This window comes from Eublepharis macularius, chromosome 6, assembly GCF_028583425.1.
Source record: "Eublepharis macularius isolate TG4126 chromosome 6, MPM_Emac_v1.0, whole genome shotgun sequence".
NCBI lineage: Eukaryota > Metazoa > Chordata > Lepidosauria > Squamata > Eublepharidae > Eublepharis > Eublepharis macularius.
The window spans coordinates 101,621,501-101,641,085 of NC_072795.1; the positions used below are offsets into that span (position 1 = coordinate 101,621,501).

At 41.0% G+C, this 19,585-nt stretch overlaps 1 protein-coding gene and 1 pseudogene across 1 annotated transcript in view; one reads left to right on the forward strand and one right to left on the reverse strand.

Annotated features, from left to right (window-relative positions):
• The first annotated feature begins 65 nt into the window (after positions 1-65).
• Positions 66-19,585, forward strand: part of PDE6C (phosphodiesterase 6C) — a 66,003-nt gene continuing 46,483 nt past the window's right edge. The window contains exon 1 of the mRNA XM_054982365.1: positions 66-545. Within this exon, the coding sequence (XP_054838340.1) occupies positions 66-545 (480 nt within the window). The remainder of the gene's footprint in view (positions 546-19,585) is intronic.
• LOC129331813 (fatty acid-binding protein, adipocyte-like) lies at positions 5,805-13,948 on the reverse strand (annotated as a pseudogene).

Here is a 19,585-nt window from a genome sequence, read left to right on the forward strand (position 1 = left end):
ACTGCTGCTGTGATGCGGTCCTGATTTTTTCCCCCCCAAAAGTTGCCAAGGAAGAGCCACGCAAAATGGGTGAGATCAATAAAAATGATGTGGAGAAATATCTGGAGAACAACCCACAATTTGCCAAGGAGTATTTTGACCGAAAGCTGCGAGCAGAAGCATTGGGAAACATCTTCAAAGTCAACCCTGGGGATGTGAAAGATGGAATCTCCTTCAAGGAGATGACTAAACTGGAGGAATCTCACTTGCTTTTTGAGTTGCTGATGGAAATCCAGGATGAAACAGTCAGCCTGGAAAGGACAGTTCACAAAGTGCTGAAACGGCTGGCACAGTTGCTGGAAGCTGATCGGTGTAGCCTGTTTATTTACCGTTCCCGCAATGGTTCGCCAGAGGTGGCCACCCGCCTCCTAAACGTCACCCCTACCTCCACATATGAAAGCTGTCTGATACCCCCTGAAAGAGAAATTTTTTTCCCTCTGGACATGGGAATAGTGGGGTGGGCTGCTCATACAAAGAAGTTCTATAATATACCAAATGTTAAAAAGGTGAGTGGAGAAACCTTTTTTGGACATTGGGGACTGGGTTAAGCCTTTTCTTTGTAGAAACAAGGGTATGCAGTTTGTAAAACTGAAAGGGTTTTTGACAGACCGATGCTCCAAGGGCTAATCCTATATTTGGACATAACTTTGGAAATGAGATGGCGGGGGAGGGGGTGATGCAGGAAAGGCACTAAATTAGGAAGCTTTGTCAGGAACCAGGAAATCAGAAATTTTCAAGAATCAGTATATATTTTCCAGTAAGAAAGTATATGTAGGACATGGAAGAAAGCATCCAAACCATGTGTGTTATGTGTTATAAAAATTGTAGTTTGCCATACCCAACTGTATAACCCTCCTTTGTCATAGCTATGGGCAGACCCTGTCAAGCTGTAGAGGAACAAAATATATTTGTTGTGCGACTCTTGTCAATTTCAGCAGCAGAAGCAATTCCTGATAGATTGTATCCACATAAGGCATAAACTTCAATCTTATAGTTCTATTATATTATTAGTTGAATGGATCCAATCAGATTTTCTATGAATGAAAATGGCAGGAGAGGTTTCTCTTTGGCCACCAAAAAGGTTGTGCTGGAATTCATGGGACCTGCACACAAAAAATACATGAGATGAAGCTATATTAAGGAGAGGAACTGAGTGAGTCTGACTGAAAAAGCTGGTTGGATCCCACCCAGTTTCTCCTTAATAGACACTTATCTTTGTTCATGAGGTAATTTATTTAGACGGAGGCAAAGGAACAGACATAGGCATACACCACAATAATGTATCCAATTCTGGATTTTTAAAAAACCTTACAAGATTTGTGAGTGTTTGGGTTCGGGGCCTGGGTTACTGCTTATCCCTTACTGACTTGAACTGCAATCCTATCCAGATGTACACCCTTCTAAACTCATTGACTTCAGTGGATTTAGGACTGCTCTGCAAGTTACCTCTCAGTTTTCTTAACTATCAAGTCACAAACAAGGCTGAAAATACATGAAATAAAGTTGCTAAGAAAATGTATACATTATATTGTAGCAAGATGCAGACGAGTTTTATTGCAGAAGCTGATAGGCTCAGAATTAGATTCCTGATGAGATTTCAGATGGTTTAAACCGGAAAAACTCTATATGCGTCAGCGGAGATAATTCCATTCAACCCAGGTGACGATCTGACTCTGTTTAAATTACTAATGCTTGTATATTTGTACGCAGTTTCGCATGTTTCAATTTAGTCTGGTATCACTAAATCACATGCAAATGATTTTTGAGGTATTTTGAGAGTTCAAGCAATATACTATAATGATATAATATCTGAGCCTGTGCAGTTCCATAGACTTCTAGAGAGGGGTAAATGTATTTTTAAAATGCATTTAAAGTGCACATTACCGAATGTGAATGTAAAACCAACCTTGGTAAAAATATAAATTGGAATGTCTCTCTTGTTTTTTGCTCAGTGCAGACAGCCTCGTATTTACATAAACAGAGATAAAGTTATAACCTCAGACGTGAAAATTAAGGCTGCCAAGCAGGCCTACATGATTTGTGAGCCACTAAACTGCATGCAATCCCATCAGCCACATATAGCTGACAACAGGCTCATTAACAATGCCATCCTAAGTCCAGTTACTTCCTTGTAAGTCTATTGAAGTCAATGGACTTAGAAGGGTTTAACTCTTTTTAGGATTGTACTAGAACCCTAGTATTGCTTCCTTCCTGGGACTACAAACTCAGGGGCTATCAAGAACCCTATGGAACTCAACTATCTGGAGTTCCAACACATTTTGGGCTATTTCCCCCCAAATATTTTTAACTAAATAAAATTATTTCTGCTGTTTGCTGTGTTTTACCAATGAAAATTACTTTTTAAAAAGAGAGCCTTAACAAACAACCTATAGCCCTGACCTGGATAGCCCAGGATAGCCCAATCTTGTCAGATCTCAGAAGCTAAGCAAGGAAACCACCAAGAAAGACCAGAGTTGCTATGTAGAGACAGGAAATGGCAAACCACCTCTGACTATCTCTTGCCTTGAAAACCAGATGGAGTGGGCATAAATTGGCTGTGACTGGACAGCCACCCCCTCTACCAAGATTGGACCTCCAGTTTCAAACCAAACCGACTCAAGTTTTTTGGGGGGTCGGGGGGGGTCACTATGCTATATTGGAAGGCATCTCTTAGCCAAAGTGTGTATGCAATATCCCTCAAATGGAAGATGTTTGTCCCTATTTGTTATGCTGTCCTTTTTATTTGTTTGTTTATAGTCCGCCTTTCTCACTGAGCCTCAAGGTGGATTACACAGTATGAGATTAGTACAATCAGTATCAAGGACATTTCAATACAGTATCAAGGACATTACAGTATCAAGGACAAGAAACCAGTACAGAGTATAAAAAATACTGAAGCAGAACATAATCAATTCTAGGACTAACATTAGACAACATGGAGCACTGGTAGTAGAAGTCATGGTACTGTTGCTGTTAATTTGTGTTTATACGACAGAAAGTGTTCAGTCTCTAGGGAAAATCCTTTCTAAAAGATGACAGCAAATAGCCAAGGGGCAGTATTAGTCTTATAAACGAAGTGTATTCTGAGTTACACATGCCGAACATTGCAGTCCTAAACAGAGTTGCACCCTTCTAAATCTATGGATTTTAAAGTGTGTAACACTGTTTAGGATAGCATTATAAGCTCCTTGAAATCAATGGGTTTATGTGCCTTGAGTCTATGGAAATAAAGTGAGATAGAAATGTTTTAAATAAACAAATTAAGTAAATGCCTAACTCTGCATAGGATCCAGTTATTAGTGGTGGTCACTAGTTGTACAGTCTTTCTGTAGCCATCTCTGCAACCAGTTAAACCTGGAGCAGACCCATAGATTTCAGTAGAATGATTCCAAACTAAATAGACTGAATGTTACAATCTATTAGTTGTGAAAAGAACATGAGACAAAGTGAGCAACCACATCTAGTAGTTGATTTGAGGGCTGAGCAAACAGTTCAGATCCACAGGATGCATTCTAGTAAGAAGGTTCTCCTGCACAAACCACACTGAAATGAGTAGGAGCTATGAAAGAGTATAGCTGCATTCCTATGCAACTCCCATTCATTTCAATGCAGCTTGTGCAGGATACTTTTGCCCACAGATTGTACCCCTTGCTATATAATAGGGCCAGTAGATGCCAGGGCAGCCCATGTTCCATCGTGGAAACAGAATAGATTGTGCCTGGTTTATTTTATTTATTTTCTACATTTTTATTTCTTCCTACAAGAAGCCCAGAGCAGTATACTCAGCATTAAGAAGCTCACAATGTGTGGCTGTGTGCTATATGACACAAAGTTCATTTTTATTGAGAATAATCCGCCAGTAAACCAAACGAATCCCTCTCTGACAGAGAAGTGTTTCCTCGAAAAAAGCTTTTTAAAATCACTACATTATTAAAATTCCAGTTTCATAAAATAAAGTAATAGATTAGCAGTTCAGTCCTAAACAGACACACCCTTCAAACTACATAGACTTCAATGGGCTTAGAAGGTTTTAGCTCTGTTTAGGATTCCACTATTAATGTATAAAAGTATTTATATGTGTAATTCATTCATACTTTTTCATAGGAGTTCTTAAATTGTTGGAACCAAGTACGTTTTTTATTTGAAGAATTATTTATTTGCTTCAACTGGGGATAGGAAATACAGAATTAGTATTTGGCTCTCCAACTAGAGCTTTGCATTTTGCAGTATCATAATTGCTATAGTTTTGCTAGTAAAAATGGGGAAACACCCATTTTGGGACACACTATTCCTTGCTCAAAACTTCCATTGACGTCACCACCAGGAAGTTTATTTAAGGGAGGGCTGCAACTCTGGGGCTTAATCAGTAACATATCCAATGCTGGGTTAATTATATTAGGAGTCATTAGTGTTTCTATTTAAAAACCTTAACAGGTTATTTTTAAAGAGACAGAATCGCTCTGCATGTTCTTTGAAGAATGAAGGTAGGCCAAGGGAATGCCAAGGGAGTGTTTTCATACCTTGCTGATACCAAAATTGATTAAATTATCCTGTAACCCGCAGTAAGAAACTGAACCAAAGTTGAGGATGAGAGTTATTCTCGCTTAAGCAAATTATATGCAATTTTTAAAGTTTGTTAAAAATTTATTTGATTTTCTCAAATGAAGAGTTTACTGATACTTTCCCCTGAACCAAATTCAATCTTGAACTACCACCTCTCCTCTATCTGTTCTCCATGGAGAGGTAGGAGTTGTTGTCGTGGCTACTTGAAGAGTCTTGGCAACAGAGTTATGGGGGTAGGAATAAATGAATCATGGCCAAATCATGCCTCTCCTTGGTTTACATAAACAACAACTAAAGATGACATATTACAAGTGACAAGGGGCACTCCCTGATCCTTCCCATGTAATTCAAGTACAGGTCTTGGCCTAGCATTCTTCATTGAATTTGGCAACCCTAAATGCAAACTACAGCTCTAAAACTTTGTCAGGGTACAAGGTAACCCAAGGTCAATAATCTGAAATATTGCTTTCGATAATACTAGCTTTCTTTTCTGTTAAATGAGTGTGTATGGTTGTGTTTGTGTGTGTGAGAGAGAGACACACACAGAGAGAGATCTAACTAAACTTCTGGAATTTTCTCTTTGGAAGAAAGGGGGGAAATGCAGGCAAACGCCCCAGGACATTCTATTCTTTTATGAACAACCATTTTGAAATTTAAAAATTGTCAGTTTGAAAATAAAAACTTGGCCGAATCCACAGTACCTCCACGCGTCCTGGTGTTGCACTAAATGTTTGCTAAACACCCGGAAGTATAGCATCTTTCAAGCACGATTTCTGAATCGTGCTAGAAAGACGCTATACTTCCGGGTGTTTAGCGAACATTTAGTGCAACACCGGGACACGCGGAGGTAATGTGGATTCAGCCCTTATTTGAAACAAATATTCCAGCAGGATATTAAATCATTACATGCTAACAAACAGATTGTGACTAATGCTTTCATGGACTTAGGCCACTTCATACATATGAAGGGCTCTGGCTCATGAACAGTTCAGTTAAGGTGTCACTGGACTCTTCTCCCCCACACACACCAAAGGTGAGCATTTTATTGAATAACCACAACGCTTCAGATGAGACAAGGCTGCTTTGGGGCTGGCCAGTAAACAAGTCAGTTCGCTGAAGCAATTAGCCTTGCAGGGCTCTGCTTTGTGAATCAAGCTTTATCTTCCACTTCAAGGTCCTGTTTGTCAAGTGGCAAGCAAGAGTCATGCTTTTTCATAGACTCTGGTGGAAACAGCATTGTTCAAAGCACACTCCACAACCAGCTTTCCATAGGTGATCTTTCTTTTTATTGTGGTCTCTTTTCCATCCCATTTCTATGCCTGATTGAAAACTCCATTTTCTAGTGTCTTTACTTTCTATCATCTACTACTTTCCTATCATCTGGTCTCATCAAACTCTTCTCCTGGCTTGAAGCTAATCTCCATGTTCTTGAAAGTGTTCTCTGTTCTGATGGTCATAATATCCCCATTGCGACTGATAATGACATTGGGCTTGGTAACACCAGCCACCTTTCTAGTAGCAAAGTCCACACAAAGTTATTACATGTAATCATCAAAGTTCTCACTAGAAACCAGCTTCCACATTCCCAGAAACTTCACACATTGTAACAGATTAACTAAGCAGCAGGGCTTTTTTCCAGCCAGAACGTGGTGGAACGGAGTTCCAGCACCTCTTGAAAATGATCACATGCCTGGTGGCCCCGCCCCCTGATCTCCAGGCAGAGGAGAGTTTAGATTGCCCTCCGCACATGGTGCGGAGGGCGATCTAAACTCCCCTCTGTCTGGAGATCAGGGGGCGGGGCCACCAGCCATGTGACTATTTTCGCTGAGGGCAATTTAAATTTTTAAAAACTCCTCTTGTTCCAGCTGACCCAAAGTGACATCGTTGTGCGGTCCCGGAAGCGTGCATGCACTTTGCGCGTGCACATGTGGTACCAGGGGCATCACCTCCCTCCAGGAGTTGCCCCCTGTGCTGGCAACCCACTGAGTTCCACCACCTCTTTTCCCAGAAAAAAAGCCTTGCTAAGCAGCCCTTACTAAACAGTCAAGACAAACACCATCCACTGGAGTCTTCTTTTTGTTGCAGTAGACTTACTGAAATTTGCCTCTATTAAGTAACGAAAAGTAAAAAAACAATCTCATGATATCAAAGTAATCTCTCATTCCACTTCTCTGTTTTTGATGAGGTTATAGGAAATGGGAGGTAGATTTGGCCTCCTGTAATCTCTTAGAATGGCTGCCAATGAAGTATAGAAACAAACAAAAATGCAAATATTAAGTCAGGATTTGATGTCTTCCTATGCCTAATGTTGACACATACTTAAAAAACAGTTAAATATATAGGAATTTGAAATACTTTATTTTGTGCACAGCAGTAATTTTGTACACACTTCCCCTTTCACCCACTATACTGTGTGGTTGGGGAACACATTTGTGATTAATTATTATCAATACTTTTAAAAGATACTGATTGATGAGGCTTTCCCTTTTTAAAAAATGAGCACCAAATGTCTTGTATTTCTCAACGTATGAATTTTAATAGAGGTTTTCCAACTCCAGGTTGGGAAATGCTTGGAGATTTGACATAGAGCCTGGGGAGTGTGGAGTTTTGGGACGTGAGGGACCTCACCAGGGCATAAGGTCATAGACTACCCTCAAAAGTGGCCATTTTCTCTAGGGAAATTGATCAGATGTAATTCCAGGAGATCTCCAGGCCCAACCTGGAGGTTGGCAGCCATAATTCAACATACCATCCAAATCATAATTCAACCATAATTCAAGCCATAATTCAACATACCAGTCCAAATCATGTATTTCTCACTCAGAGGCAAGGCATGGCAGGATCCACATCCAAATCAGAGCCAACTGCATAGCTGCATTTATTATACAATCCTCTGTGAATGCACACCAAACTTCCCCATCCAGCAATTTCTTTCATGGGTCTTTAAGTAGAATAGCCACCCCGCTGTTCATCTGATTTGCTGAATGTAGTCCACTCTACTAACTATCATTAGGTAGTGTTCATCAAACCAAGACCTGTAGCCATGGTCTGAGGAAGAATTATTAATCACAATTAGCTGGTTAATGAACTACAGTTAGTCTTAACTACAGTTTCCCGTGATATAAGAATGCAGGCATCTTAGTTTAATCCTGATTTGTTCTTTGGCAATGCCCTCCCAGACTACAGAGAGAAGACAATGAAACCAGCATTTATCACACCAACCAAGATTTATGTGATTGTGTGCTCCCAAAGATTGCCTTTCACTGGGACTTCCTGCGGTTAATGGAAATAGGCAAAATTGAATACAGCTGTCTTGCACAGAAGTAGCAGGACTGAACCACATGAATTCATTATTTCAAAAATGAAAGTATTACCCTTATCATTTTGACATTAGTGTGTAAAGCAGAAATAAATTTGGTAGAAAATTAGAATTTCCGTGTGATTTATAACTTTAGAGTTGTAATATATTTTTATTTTAAAAAACATCAAATCCAACATTTTGCTCTCAAAGTGACTCATAGTAACAATAAAATTTTCTGCACTTTGCACCTAGGCTCTATCAAGTTAACGACAACATGTATTATAGTTACTTTCCCGGCTCTCTAATTCCTGGCTCTCCCATCCTCTGCCTGGATTATAGGGATCCCTTTCCTTTTTCACTCCTTGTGTTTGACGAAGGGACCTCTGACTCTTGAAAGTGCATACCCCGGAAAGCTAGTTGATCTTTAAGGTGCTACTGGACCCAAAGCTTGCTGTTCTACTACAGATCAATACAGCTACTGGAAACTATAAAATAATACAATAATGCTAAATTCCATAAAATGCAGTCAATGGCAAACTGCATTATTTAGCATAAATACTGTGATTTGGCAACAGTTAAGCTCTGATTAAATGCAACTGCATGCCCTTTATACAGGGAGTGCCTTTGGACACTGTCTGAAAGATTCCATTGTTCCAAAAAATGGCTGCTTATAGGCGTTAACTACAGGGACCAAATCTTGCCATTTTAAAAAAGTTTCCTGTGTATTTCCAGGTACCATTCGAAGTACCTATAAAGCCCTACCTGAGATTAGGTTACCTGAAGAATCACTTTCTCCCGTATAAGCCTGCCCACCCTTTGAGATCAACATCCAAGGTTATGTTCTGTGTGTCTCCACTGTCAGAGGCAGAGTAAGTGAATGCATCAGAGACAGGGATCTTTTCTATTTTGGCACCAGAGGTTGGGACTTCCCTCCCACCCATAACAACATTCACTATCCTTTATACATAAGGCAAAGACTTTTTATTCATCCAAGTTTTGGTGTGATTTTTTAAATGCTTCTGATTGATGCTTCTGATTGATAAAGTTGCTTCTTGAATTTTAACTGCTGTGACTTTTAGATGCTCTTATGCTTTACTTACTGTTGCCATTTTGATTTTGGACTATTTCCAGAAGCTGGCTTCTTAGTGGTTTCTTGTAATTTATTGGTTGGAGGGTTTTTTTGTGTTTTATAGGATAAACCTAAACTTCTAAATCCACCGAAGTCAATGGGTTTTAAATTATGTAACTCTGCTTAGGACTGCATTTCCAAATGACTGGGGTTTAGTTGTCTCTTGCTGACTCAGTTAAGAGTCTAGGGGTCAGAGCTCATTTCGAGGGGGAAGGCGCAGGAACGCAGTTCCGGCAGTTCCCCAAAGAGGTCACATGTCAGGTGGCCCTGCCCACCTGACTCTCAGCCATTTTGGACCCATTTCAGCCTGGATTGGGGCCGAAATGGCCCGGATCGGGCCTCTGATGGGTGGTGGATCACTCTCCTGCTCAGCAGTGGCCCGATCCTGACCATTTTGTGCCCCTCTGGGGGTATTTTCAGCCCCTTTTTGCCATTCTGGGCCCAATTTCGACCCTGAATGGCCAGGATTGGGTCCAAAACAGCCAGGATAGGTGATGTCATGGGCTGTGGCATATGCAAATCAGTTGTGCTAATGACACATTTCTGGTGATGTCAAAGGGCGTGGCATATGCTAATGAGTTATGCTAATGAGTTCCTCCCGCTTTTTTTCTATGAAATGACCCCTGCTAGGGGTTCAATGGATGCAGCACTGCTACAGGAGAAGCAAGTTAATGCAGCTGCAAAACAATGCTTTCTTCCAACTCAGTTTAGCCTAGAAGACAGCACCCTACTTTGACTCCACTGATCTGGCACCTAGATACATACCACGGTAAAGTTGCGACTAGAGTACTGTAATGCACTCTACGTAAATCTCCCCGTGGAGTCAACTCAGACACTCCCGTTAGTGTAGAACACCACAGCTGGGTGGAGCTAGGCAGAGCATGCATATTCCTCCCATTCTGCAGTCACTTCATTAGCAAGCCATCAGTTTCCAGCTTCAATTCAAGGTATTGGCTATCACATACAAAGCCTTGGCCTCTCATATCTACAGGACCCCCTCCCCCCTCTCTCCATGTTTTTCCACAACAGCTTTACTCATCTGAACAGGGGCTTACAGGTGCCTCCCTACAAATGGGCAAGATCAGCAATTACCATACACATGCATTCTCTGCTGTGGTCCCCACCTTATAAAATGGTCTGCCCGATGAGGTTAGAAAGTCTCCCACTTTCCTTTCCTTTTGGCAAACAAGACAAAACTGAATTTTTCAAGAAACATTTTTTACACAGGCAGAATTGCTTTACTGTGAGAAAATAATTCAGAAAGATGCTTTGGTAAAAGGACAGGGACTGTAGCATGCTCCTACTAGGTCATTTCTCCGTCGTTTAACAGGTCATGTTTAATTGCTTGGGTTTTGTTTGAGCATCGTTTCAGCTCTGTATCAGATTTGTTTGTTTTTCAAAATTTTCTGCAATTCCAAACCGTATTGCATTGTTTATTAGATGACCCACTCATATGTAAACTGCCTTGAGTCTCAGCGAGAAAGGTGGACTATAACTAACTAAACAAACAAATTGTGAGCTGCATGAGCACAGTAAATGGAAAGGCAGGATTTATATTTCAAGTAAATAAAATAATTTAATGTTATGCATTTGATGTGAGCTGCAATGTTCTCAGTTTGTTTAAATTTATCATTCCTGATGATGTCAGGGAAAAATCAGAAAATACCTTCCCCCTCCGAGGGGGCTCCCTAGAGTTACCAACTTCCAGGTGGGGTCTGGAGTTCTTCCAGATCTATAACTTATCTCTACACTAGAGAGATCAGTTCCTCTGAAGGAAATAGCAGCTTTGAACGGTGGACTCTGGCCTCTCATCCCCGCTGAGCTCTCTCCTCTCCTCAAACTCTCTCAGACACCACCCAAAAATTTCCCTAGCCACAACAGGCAATCCTAGGGCTCCTTGAGATGCCCACTAATGCTTACCAAGCAGAAATGCAATGCATTCAGAGAACTTCCTGTTACAGAGCAGCAGAGGTTGGTGAAAGCTGTGCACAACTGTTGAATTTCTGCCTGACAAGCAGCTTTTAAGCTGTGGATACTTCGTCAGGGAAAAGGTAGCAACCCTAAGGGAAAATCAGTATCAAAAGAAACTGTGGGACAGGTTGATTATCAGTTAAAATTAACAGCATTCCCCTTTCAGTATCTGGTTATCTCAGGATTATCTCCCTACAGCCCAAGAATTTGCCAATAAACATGAGGAAGTGCCTCATCCTAGTAAATGGTTCAGAAGCTTAAAGAACAGGGAAAGATACAGACCTTCATTAGTTAGCTTAGATATTGCAGCTGCACCCTTCCCCAGAAGGATTAGTGGGGAAACAGATCTGTTGATCACAGAATATAATAATGGTTAACCCAGGATTTAATATTAGAAAGAATCAGAAATCCTGACAAATGAGTTGACCAAATGGGACAAACAATATAGATCACAATAAACAATATAGTGAATCAGCTCAGTTTCATTAGTACCAGGCTGGGAAATCATCTCAGTATTCTGAGATAGGATTTGGTTATGTATAACTTATTTGGAACCTTTACTTCAAAGATGCTGTAAGAATGTAGGAGCTTTCTGCACAAACTTCCAGCCATTATGTAACTCTGCAAACAGTAGCACAAGCTTAATTTCTTCATCAGAACAGGCCTTTTATGGTGTGACATATTTAAAAATATAAAACACATATTTTCATACAGAAACATGGGGAAAGAAAATTATGACATTCTCATAATGCATGTAAGGTATTTCATATGCTATTAAACAAGAGTGGTTTTCTATCCTTCTGTGTTTATATGTTTGAAAGAAAATTCCATGCTTTGGTTGGCAAAAAACAAAACAGAAGAATATCTGCTTGTTGATTTGCTGGCATTGCCTGCAAAAATAATTCACTGTATTTTCAGATGACAGGATCTTGGTACTTGAGACAACGATTTCATACTACTGTCCTTTATTTTAACCACTGAACAATTATTACATGAAAACAACATAGCGGCCGTTTCCACACACGTTGAATAATGCACTTTCAATGCACTTTCGCAATCCTTTAGAAGTGGATTTTTTGTTCCACACATGGAAAATCAGTTTCAAATGTTCACTAAAGAGGATTGAAAATGGATTATCCAATGTGTGTGGAAGCAGCCAGTATGTAACTGTTTCAGATTTTAGTAAACTTTTGAAATGTATGTAACCAAACTGAAGATGGCATCATATGGCTAGAGTTTTTGGCACTGTCACTTCTCTAACAAATGGAATATTATGGTGAGATCTATCTAATGCAGAAGGGTAAATCTTAAACTGATTTTTGGAGGCTAGAAGGAGATTATGAGAACAGTGTTGGGAAGGGAGTTTCCAAGGAATTAGGTCAGGGCAATTAAGATTAGTAAAGGAAGAAGGATTTATGCCTCCAGTATCAGAGCACTGTATCTTCCAGAAACTAAATAGTATGTGATAGGATCCTAAGGTCTACACTGATAATGTGAGGGTAGATCTTTAAAGTGTGGTAATTCAGGCCTGCTAATTATAATGTTATTGAGGCCATCTTTTTTTTAATGGAAGTTGAAGGCATTCAGAAATTATTTTTAAAGTATGTAAGAATTATTTCCCTTAGGCAAGTCCAGACCTTGGTTTTCTGCAGAAGCTGAGCATGCCTAAAGACTTCAAGGAAGCATATCCAGAAAAGTGACTTATGCAGAAACATAATAGACAGCATCCCATAAGGGCAAGTAAAACTGTTGTATGTCTACACTGGGAATGAGGGCCAAACTGGACATTCTGGAGTCCTTGTGTCTGCCATTCTGGAGTCCTTGTGTCTGCCATGGGGATGCCACTGCCATTTTAAAGTGATTTAAAAATGCTGTGAGGGCCCAGTACTAACTGAGAGCACAGTGTTGTGGTCCGAGATGCTTCTGTGTCCCACCACCATGTTTTTTCAAGTGCTGAAACAGCTGTGCAGGCAGGGGGATAGCAGTTGAAAAGGAGTGAGGAAAAACAAGAGCACCTCAGCTGATTGTGCTGCAGGCTTGATCAGGTCCAGGCCCTCACTGAATTTTTTAAATCACCTTAAAATGGTAGCGGAATCCCCATGGCGAACATGCGGATGATGGCTCATCTAGTTTGGCCCTGAGTGAATGATCCAATCACACCTAACAGTAGAATTACACTACCACCACCATGCTGGGAGAGGGACCGTCTCTCCCAGTATGTGCCTCAGAGAGTGCTTCGTTCAGCGGGTAAGAACTTACTAGTGATCCTTAGCCCTAGGGAGGCTCGTTTGGCCTCAACCAGGGCCAAGGCCTTTTCGGTCCTGGCCCCAACCTGGTGGAACTCTCTGTCTGAGGACACTCGAGCCTGCCAGGATCTTGTATCATTTCGGCAGGCCTGCAAGACGGAGATGTTCCACCAGGCTTATGGATGAGGCCAGCGTCAGGACCATCATTGAGCCTCCCACCAGTGTCCGGTATTCGAGTATAGCTCATGTGTCTGTCTACCTCCTCTTTGTATGCTGGAATGTGTAGCAAACTATATCATGTTTTTGTATATATATAATTTTAATTGCTGAATTTTATTGTAGAATTTGCTATGCGATTGTATTTTATGACTGTTGTACCCTGTCCTGAGCCCACTTGTGGGGAGGGCGGGTTAAACACTGAATAAACTAAACTAAACTCCCCAGTGGAGCTGACTGGAAGGAAGGAAGGTTACAGCAATGCATCCTGAGTGAGGGCCACAGAGGGAAACGTCTCGGTGGGAGGCTGATTTGGGCTTACCAGACCCTTCCATGATTCAGTGTATTTATTTTTCATTAAACACTACCACTGTTTTCATGGTGCATTAATATGCTCCAGCACACAGTTTTAGAATTACTGGTTTTTGTGTTTATAGAGTGCAGTTCAAGGATTTAAACAACCATCTACACAGCCTCTATCATCCTTCCTGCAGCTTAATATCAGTCAGCCAGTTTTGTTCTCTCCGTATCACAGACGAAGGGGCTGAAGCGGGTGCTGACAGTCACCTGGTTAATAGACAGCGTAACGTTTGAAAAGAGGATTTCGTGGCTCACAGCTCAAATTCTTTCTTCCATTATACTACCTCATCTCTTCATGCACATACCAGCCACGTAGGAGTGAGTTACCAGGAAATGGTTCTGTGACATAAGTATTTCCATACACTCTGTATATATGTGTATACTACATACAATCACTCACTCTCAGCCTAACCAACCTCACAGGGTTGTTGTATGGATAACACGGAAGAAGGGAAACAATGTTGCAAGCTGCTTTAGATCCCCATTGGATAGAAAAGCAAGATGTAAGCGAAATAAAATAAAGCCCATTGGTGCATCCATTTCCTGAGTTTCAAGACAGTACTTATAATTCCAACAGCCTTTGGAATAGCAGAGGAGACTCTCTACACAATTTGGAGGGCCCCAACGATAAACAATGTTTTAGATTCCAACTATTCGTCCTGCACACAATTACCACCTCATGGAAATCTTCCAGCAACTTGCACATAGCTAATGTAACCAGCTCTCACTAGGCAAAACTGGAGTGGTAAGACTGTAGGCAGAGCAGATGTGGGCTGACATAGTCAGGGTGAAGTGGCAGTGGTGGTAGTAGTAGTTGACCAAACTATCAAACTGCTGGAGACCTTTGTGGCCAGATAGCTGCTGTCAGACAGTAGCCAGAAAGATCAATGGTCTGACTCATATACACCCACTTCATACATTCTGTGTGTGTCTCTCAAGTTGTCTGCCTTGATAACTAACACGCAGAAAAGAAAGGGCTACCCTCGCCAAAAGCCAATACAATATTCCCCCCCCTTTATTGTATTGATAACTAACACTGCAGAAGGCAGCCAATGTGCTCTCAAAGCACCACACTTTGAATGTTCCATTTGTTCTTATCCTCAAGAATCCACGCAACAGCCCTGTAAGGCGGTATTATTTCCACATTACCGGGAGGAGAGAGTGGTTTGTCTAAGGCCATCTAGTGAGTTTGTGGTGAGACTAGAACCAGAGGTTTTTGAGTCAACAGCTTAAGGTCTAAGCCCCTTTGTGGCAGTCATTCAGCAGCTTTTTAGGGCCAAGTTGCACCACTGTTTCAGTGCATAGGAGACATGAGAAAGCCTAGTCCCTGAGTTCCTTTCTGCTACTTTGGCTCTTTCTGAGCCCTCAAGGTGACGTGTGTGATTCATATTTGGAGTGACTTGCAGCAGAAAACCAAAACTGAATTGATCCCATGGCAGTACGTGGGCTCCAAAGGCTGGAGGGTCTGGAAATCAGTCTGGATTTTATTATTTCTCCAGGATGCCATATACTGCAGTGTTTGTTTGTTTGTCCCTCAGCAATGTGGTAAATGTTGGTTCATTTGCAAGTTGTGCTGTAGAGTGCAGCAATTAATTTAAACTCCAACTATTAAGGAACGTTGAACTTAATTAACGGAACAATTCCAAACAGAGTTACATCTTCTAAACCCATTGACTTCAGCTGAGTTAGAAGAGCATAACACTGGTTAACATTGTAATGTATGTTACTTAAGTACACAAAAATTACATACTAAAGAATGAGGGAACTTCCTGGCATAAGTTTCTTCAGCAACTTTTGTGCCAAACCTGAAAGTGAAACAAGCAGGGCTCATTTTGAGGGGGAACGCACAGGAACACAGTTCCGGTAGCTCCCCATAGAGGTCACATGTCAGGTGGCCCTGCCCACCTGACTCTCAGCCATTTTGGGCTCGTTTCGGCCTGGATTGGGGCCGAAATGGCCCGGATCAGGCCTCTGACAGGTGGTGGATCACCCTCCCGTTCAGCAGCAGCCTGATCCTGACCATTTTGGGCCCCTTTTCAGCCATTTTCAGCCCCTTTTTGCCATTTTGGGCCCAATTTTGGCCCTGAATAGCCAGGGTTGGGTCCAAAACAGCCAGGACAGGTGATGTCAGGGGGTGTGGCATATGCAAATCAGTTATGCTAATGACACACTTCTGGCAATGTCAAGGGGCATGGCATATGCTAATGAGTTCCTCCAGCTCTTTTTCTACAAAATGACCCCTGGAAACAAGAAGTCCTCCCACTCAACAAAGAGACCTGTTATGGGAAAGCTGAACCTTCCATTGCTGGTTTTATATAGTTACTATGTTGCCTGAGCTGATTTTACTAATCTGCCTTGAATCAATATAATCCCCATGTAGATGACAGATACACACTGAATCAGAACAGTTGTCATTGGTAGGAAGTGCTCTGACTGCTGGGAAAGCTGATCTCTGGAAGCAGCCTAAGGAACAGTTCTTGGCTCTTAGCAGCTACGGGTTAGATGATTAGGGAGTGGTACTATGGAACTGGTCAAAGGGTGGCGGTGGCTGTACTGCCCCTCCTGTGCCTTTGGGGGGAAACTATGGCATCTACCTTGCATGCACAAGGTCCCAGGTTCAATCCCTGGCATCTCCATTTAAAAAACAAAAAACAGGCAGCAGTTGATATGGAAGACTTCTACCTGAAACCGTGGTGAGCCACCACCAGTCAAAGCAGACAGTTCTGACCATGATTGACCAGTGGTCTGACTCAGTGTGATGCAGCTACCTGTGTGTTTTCCCAATATAACGTGGCCCTTGGCATTATAAACATTGTCCACAATATTTCCTTCTAACTTTTCCACTACTGGGGTGTGACAGGGAAATGATAGGAAATGGCAAATGACACTGGGGGTGGGGGGTTAAGCCATCCTCTTACCAGCCACAGTCCATCCCAAATTGCAATTTAGAGAAGTTTAACAGCACAGGATACGCAATCACATCCTGAAATCTTCTCCTAACACCTTGGGCAGTTTGATTTTCAGGCAGAGGTCTTTCCTAGCTGTGCTACCTGAGATCTTTTTAACAGGAGATGCCAGGAACTTCACCCAGAACCCTCTGCGAAGTATCTGCTATATAACTTATTAGCTATGGTCCAGAAAAGGTGATTTACTCGAGAAACCAGCATCCATCTGTCTTGTCCATGCAAATCCAGGAAGATTAGACATTGATTATTACTTACTTATGTAGATTAATTCTAAGCTAGTCCTGCTCAAGCAATTTAAAAAGACAATATAAAACACAAGCCAATGACATAAGCAACATAAAAACTGTCCATAAAGCAGAAGTAGCCAATTAAAACACTGATAAGATTAAACCCCTAATTAAAAGCCTGGGTAAAAAGATACCTAAAAGAAAGTGAACTGGTATCAGGCAAACCTCAAGGGGGAGGACATTCCAAAGGTGCCACCACAGAAAATGCCCTGTCTCTTGTTGCCACCTGCCTGACCTCTGAAGGCAGGGGCACAGAAAGCAGGGCTGGAGAAGCAGATTTTATTTGGTAGGGTGTATTGTATGGGAGGAGATGTTCCTTAAGGTGAACACTGTTGATGTACAAAACCACATCAGTAGGCAAAAAGGCCACAATAAAATAATTTAATATTGACCAGATAAAAATCCCTGCAAGGCTATAATATATTCTGATTTCTCTGAATACTACTTTATTCATCTTGTGATGTTTAGAAAACTTGTAATGTGATTGTACTTTAACCTTCAGTTTAAGAGGTAGAGGCATCAAAAATACCTAGCATATTAGGAAGGAGGGAATTAGCACAAATACTTATTAAAGAGGGCTGTTAAAATATTTCTACCCCACAAATCTTAGTTTAAATTTTCCAGAGGAAGCTCCCAACAATTAGTTTAACAGTAATCGATTATGCAAACATGGCAATATAATACAAGAATAAATCCAGTTACATTTTATCATAAAAAAACAGCTAAAAACAGCTAAACCAGTCAAAATTAGAGTTGTAACATTTCCAGAAATTTTGAAGGTGTGGGAGGAAACATCAAAAGATATTCAATACTTACTTTTCTACCAAACCTTAACCATTTTGTTGTTTTAACAACATAAAATGTATCATATATAACTAAGTATATAGAATTGTGTTAACTGGCATATTTATGGAATGTAAAAATATAAATGCCTTAATTTTTTATAAGCCATCTGCTACCAGGTTTTTGATAGTATCTCACTGTTCCTAGCTTCATGTCTTCTGCCATATTGCTTCTGTCTACAAAAGCCTACTCATCTCTCTTTTTTAAAACCCTTTTTTTTTGGTCGTTTTGCCCACAGTGTGGGTGATATTTGCAAGCATTTTCACCTAAGTCCCATATTTCAGGAAACACAGGGAGACTGCTGTGAATGGGGGGAAAGTGTTCACCTATTCTGGAAAAGTCCACCACGCTAATAGAGTGCTTGCTGTTAGTGACATTGTCATGTAGTCAGAACTAACTGGCTATACACCACGATTGGCTACGATTACCCATAAGCCCACCTCCAGGAAGCATGGCATTAACTTAGAACTGACTTTATTCACCTTTTGTGATGCTTGTATGTTCACCATGAGATACCCAATTGTTGAGATCATTCTGAAAAGAAGCCCTAACCAGGTAAACAACTAACATTGAAGCAGTATCTGGAAGGAGCTGTCAATAAAAACTTGAAAAAATGTATGTATTTAGAACACTTATATCTTGCCTGTATGCCACTCAGTGCTCGACATTAGCACATTTACAATGCAAGACTAGGCATGTCTACAGGTTGCCAGTTCCAAATTGAGAAATTCCTGGAGCTCTGGGGGGTGAAACCTGGAGAAACCTGGAGAAAGTGGGGTTTGGGGAGGGAAAGGACCTTGGCATGGCATAATTCTATAGAGCCCACCCCAAAAGTAGCCATTTTCTCCAGGTGAACTGATCTCTGTGGCCTGGAGACCAGTTGTAATTCTGGGAGTTCTCCAGCCACTACCTGGAGGCTGGAAATCCTAAGTAAGTCCCATTTTATGCAATGGGACTTACTCCCAGGGAAGTGTTCTTAGGACTGAAGCTAGGAATACTTAGCATAGCCTATTTAGTGAGTTTTTACAAAGTGCTTGCAGCAATATATATTTGCTATTTCAATCAAAAGTTAGAAAAGTGTTTTGATCATTGTTCTTTAAAATATGCCTAAGGCTGATGGGGCAAATCAAATTTATGTATTCTAACAGAAGCAACTCATCCTGGCAAATCTTTAGTGTTAGTGTGGAGTAGGAAGCTATCCTTGTTATTTATGTGGCTAACAATGTATTCCAGTGACTATTTCTGCTTATATTCATATTCCTGACTCACTTGTAGAAAAGATATAGGACATGCATGGACAACATGGACATGCATGCATGGACATTATCTCCTAGCTGTATCTATCACATTGCAGTCGTTGGAGTTTCTAACACCCAACAAGATTATTAACATACATTTAAGATTTCAAAATAGGAAATAGCATGCATTGTAGTGCAACCTTCAGTTGCTTGCTGGAAAGAGAAAATCTGTTCAAATATTTGGGTATGAAGAGAGCACAAATAAAACTGCATGATGAGCTGTCACAAATCTGACGCTTACAATGCAATCGTGGAGTTACACCCTTCTAAGTCTATTGAAGTCAATGGGCTTAGAAGGGTGTTCTGCTGATAGCATGATTAAATGTCTAAATACCAGATGGTGGCTAGGCAAGGAACTAACATGAG